At 40.4% G+C, this 4269-nt stretch overlaps 1 protein-coding gene across 1 annotated transcript; it reads left to right on the top strand.

The window, feature by feature from the left end:
- The first annotated feature begins 148 nt into the window (after nucleotides 1-148).
- On the top strand, nucleotides 149-3863 carry crtac1a (cartilage acidic protein 1a). Its single transcript, XM_077718774.1, has 14 exons — nucleotides 149-297; nucleotides 751-950; nucleotides 1026-1222; nucleotides 1349-1485; nucleotides 1562-1718; nucleotides 1793-1927; nucleotides 2019-2155; nucleotides 2220-2356; nucleotides 2581-2663; nucleotides 2831-2931; nucleotides 3002-3170; nucleotides 3319-3464; nucleotides 3547-3586; nucleotides 3671-3863. Exons 2-14 carry the CDS (start codon nucleotides 760-762, stop codon nucleotides 3676-3678), a joined length of 1638 nt encoding a protein of 545 aa, XP_077574900.1. The 5' UTR covers nucleotides 149-297; nucleotides 751-759; the 3' UTR covers nucleotides 3679-3863.
- The last annotated feature ends 406 nt before the right edge of the window (nucleotides 3864-4269 follow it).

Below are 4269 nucleotides of genomic sequence, written 5' to 3'. Positions count from 1 at the left end.
AGATATTTGGAATAGTTCCAGTTATTTCGTTTAACGCATTTTCTGCCAGAACATAAATTCTATAGTTACTTATAGAAACGTGATGACTTATAAGTGGAGAAAACTGAAATTCGTTCCCAAACATTGATGTTATTATTATACTCATCCATCGTTGGACAACATTTCAGGCCGCTGATTGGCTAACAGGGAGGACACGTTCCACTGTTTCGTAAATGTTTTGTAATCTATCCAGTTGTGTCGCTGCAGAAGGATCTGATTTTGCACGCTTTCATTTCTACTCCCGGATAGAACAGTCAGGTAAGACCAAAAGGACTAAGTATGTCTTTTGCTTTTTTAAAAAATAATTATTAAATGCATTAAGATCCCTTAGTTCATATCAGCATGCACATTTGTTTTAGTCTCATAGTGATGATGAATGACAATGATGATGTTCCTTTATTCATTTTCTGCACCGCTTATCCTCACAAGGGTCGCGAGGGGTGCTCGAGCCTATCCCAACCAACTATAAGCACCAGGCAGGGGACTACCTGAATTGGTTGCTAGCCAATCGCAGGGCTGATAAAGATGTCTTGAAGGAAAAATACTAGGTTTAGTTTAAATGACCCTTGTGAGAATACTGTTGCTGAAAATATCTCTTATCCAACACTATGCAGTGTGATTTAAAATTTCTTACTGAATATTAAATATGATCATGCACAAAATATCTTGTATGAAAAATATGTAACCCATACTGTCTCTGTGAATGACTAGGATTCAGCGATGAGGACTACAAGTTTATTGCTCCTCCTGATGGGACTCTGGGAACAAGCCCATGCTCAGAGTGGTGCGCCAATGTTCCAGGAAGTTACGCAGACCATGTTTCCTCCTGACAGCAATTTAGCACAGCTCAACTATGGAATGGCAGTAACAGACGTAGATGGTGATGGTGATCTTGAAGTGGTCGTGGCCGGGTGAGTAACAGGATTTTAGTTCAACTGACAGTTAGCCTGTGTCTGAATTTTTCACTTTTATCATTCTGCCATCAGATACAACGGACCTAACCTGGTGCTGAAATATGACCGCACTCTGAATAAGCTGGTAAACATTGCCATCGATGATAGAACCTCACCATACTATGCCCTGCGAGATGTAGCTGGGAACTCTATTGGAGTCACAGCCTGTGATGTGGATGGAGATGGACGGGAAGAAATCTACTTCCTCAACACAAATAATGCCTACTCTGGTAACTACTCCTCATCAGACTCTCCATTTTATATTTAACGTAAAATATGCTGACTACTCATAGCGTGTGATTAAATATTATCCTTTTTTAGAGTGTGCAGAATGATATTTGATGGTCTTATTGCAGGACGGGCTACTTATTTTGACAAGCTCTTCAAATTCCGTAACGGTCGCTTTGAGGATCTGCTCAGCGATGAAATCAATGTGCGTCGTGGTGTCGCTAACCAAATAGCGGGACGTTCTGTGGCATGCGTTGACAGAAAGGTCAGTGACCCTAAAGCACTGTACATATGAAGAATTATTTTCAAACAACCATAGAAAATATGTTTTTTTTTTTCAGGGAACCGGTCGCTATGCAGTATATGTGGCAAACTATGCCAGTGGCAACATTGGGCCCCACGCACTGTTAGAGATGGACACGGCTGCGAGTGATGTGGCAAGAGGGATTATTGCTCTGTCTAATGTTGCTGCCACAGCCGGAGTCAACAAGCTCACAGGTCTGAGAAGGTTTTTGTGATGTTTTGAATGTTGCATTGTCAAGGGCTTGTTATTCAGTCACGTTTTGATACAGGTGGACGTGGCGTTGTGGTCGGGCCCATCATCAGTGATACAAGGTCTGATGTTTTCTGTGACAATGAAAATGGACCCAACTTCTTGTTCAAAAACAATCAAGATGGGACTTTCACTGATGTTGCCAAAAAGGCGGGTGAGGAGAACAGAAAGAGAGGAAAACTGTGCTTAGCATATGTTCTTGTATTATTAAAACACACACTGACTCACTCACAAACTCTGCTTAGGTGTGGAAGACAGAAGCCAACATGGGAGAGGAGTGGCACTGGCTGATTTTAATGGCGATGGAAAGACCGACATTGTATACGGCAATTGGAATGGCCCCCACAGGCTTTACCTGCAGGGCAGCAACTCTAATTTCAAGGTAAGTTTCTTCGAGTATTATTGGAAATGTCTACAAATGCTGAATCTGCAAAATGTCCTTCTAGAATATTGCAACTGCAGGATTTGCATCGCCGTCCCCCATCCGGACAGTGATAGCAGCTGACTTTGATAATGACAGGACACTTGAAGTGTTTTTCAACAATATTGCCTACAGGGGTGATTCACCTAATAAACTCTTCAGGTGAGTCCAAATATATATATTTTTTAAAACAAGCACGTGTGTACTATTACAGGCTTAAGGCTGCCAGCTACTGGCTAACTCATCACCTAAAACAATTTGTGTCATGAAGGCAACAATAATTCCACAATGCGCAATTATGTCAGATTTCTAATTTACGGAATTGAATACTGGCTAACTCTTAACTATAATTTATAATCTAAATTAAACACACACTTTGTTTGCAGTGTCTCAAGACAAGCCAATGCTGACCCTTTAATCCAGGAACTCAATGTTGGAGATGCTGCAGAGCCTCAAGGCAGAGGAACAGGTTAGAACACATCATTTAACAATTTAAGATGATAGACATCCAATCATTGGTGCTCAAACTGTAGAGCTATGGTGGGGTCATACATTTTTTTGGTGTGCCAAATGGATTGGATATCTATCGCTGTTATTATTGCTATGGCATCAGCTTTTTGCATTTTTTGTCAACAGGTGGCACTGTCACTGATCTGGATGGAGACGGACTGTTGGATCTTCTACTGGCGCATGGAGAAAGTGCAGCGCAACCAATCTCGGTCTTCAAAGTCACACAGGTGCACGACTATTTCGCTAATGACTCATGTCATATGTCATTACGCTAACCTGTCACCACACCAACGTCAGGGCTCAACAAATAAATGGCTTCGGGTCATCCCTCGTACCCAATTTGGTTCATATGCACGGGGTGCGAAGGTAACAGTTTTCACCAAGGAGAGTGGTGCTCACATGCGCATCATTGATGGAGGATCTGGGTACCTGTGTGAAATGGAACCTGTGGCCCACTTTGGTTTAGGTAAATATGTAATATTATTTGACAATAAAGCTGATTTTCATATTGTATGAAATTATTCAGTAAGATGCTCTCTGCATTAGTACACGGAAACAATTAAAATATCACTGATATTACAGTGAAGGGTTGAATTTGTGGTGATAATTTTTAGGAAACGACGATGTAACTGTGCTGGAGGTCTCTTGGCCTGACAGTCGCTTCGTGACACGTGTTGTTCAGCCTTCTGAAATGAAAACAGTGGTGGAAATATTGCATCCCGGGGACACAGAAATCACCACTCTTGACAATAGCACTGAGGTATGCATTACCATTTTCTTTCATTGTGTATTTCTTGAAACCGATCTAAAAAATTGAAGGTAAATCTCGATTTTCCTTGCAGTGTGGTAAAGGATTCACTGTGATAAATGGCCGCTGTACAGGTAAGCCTTTTTTCTTTAAACAAAGTTCAAATATGTTTAAAGACAATTTTTCTTTCATTTGATTGTATTTTAATGTTTTTACAGGCAATTGAGGATACATTTCATCCAACTTCAAAAAAGGATTATTCTTTTGACTTGCTCTTTTCAAGCCTTTTATTTTGTTGATGAGTGTAGTGATTGTTATTGTTATTTTTAAACCATATAAAAAGCTCTGATACCACACTAAATATGACTTACTTACCTTTCATGATTAATAAAATCATACTGGCACATCTCAGAGGCCTCAAATGCAGCAAAAATAGAATATAGGGCAGACTCGTGCACAAATATCCTCTATTTTTGGGTCCGATTTTTACTGAAATACTAATTAATTTAATTATGTATGAATTATGAGTCACGATCTATCTTCACTGCTCTAACTGAGGGAATGTTGTTTCCCAGTTTCACAATACATGGTCACAGACATCCTCGACTTAATATAGCAGTTGTCCCATCCCTGTGCAGAAAAACTCTCAAAGGTATCATGCTACTAGCCCTATGCTTCATAGTAGGGTTATTGTAAGTTCTTTTTTGGTCTCATCTGACCACAACTTTCTCACGAGCCCTATATGTTATGTTAATGGTCATTAGCAAACTTGGACCTGGACATGTGCTGTTTTAAGCAGGGGGGGAACTTTCGTGCC

The sequence above is a fragment of the Stigmatopora nigra genome, chromosome 6 (assembly GCF_051989575.1).
Source record: "Stigmatopora nigra isolate UIUO_SnigA chromosome 6, RoL_Snig_1.1, whole genome shotgun sequence".
NCBI classification, from domain to species: domain Eukaryota; kingdom Metazoa; phylum Chordata; class Actinopteri; order Syngnathiformes; family Syngnathidae; genus Stigmatopora; species Stigmatopora nigra.
Note: the sequence above shows the minus strand (reverse complement) of the source record. Positions and strands in the feature narration are given on the sequence as shown.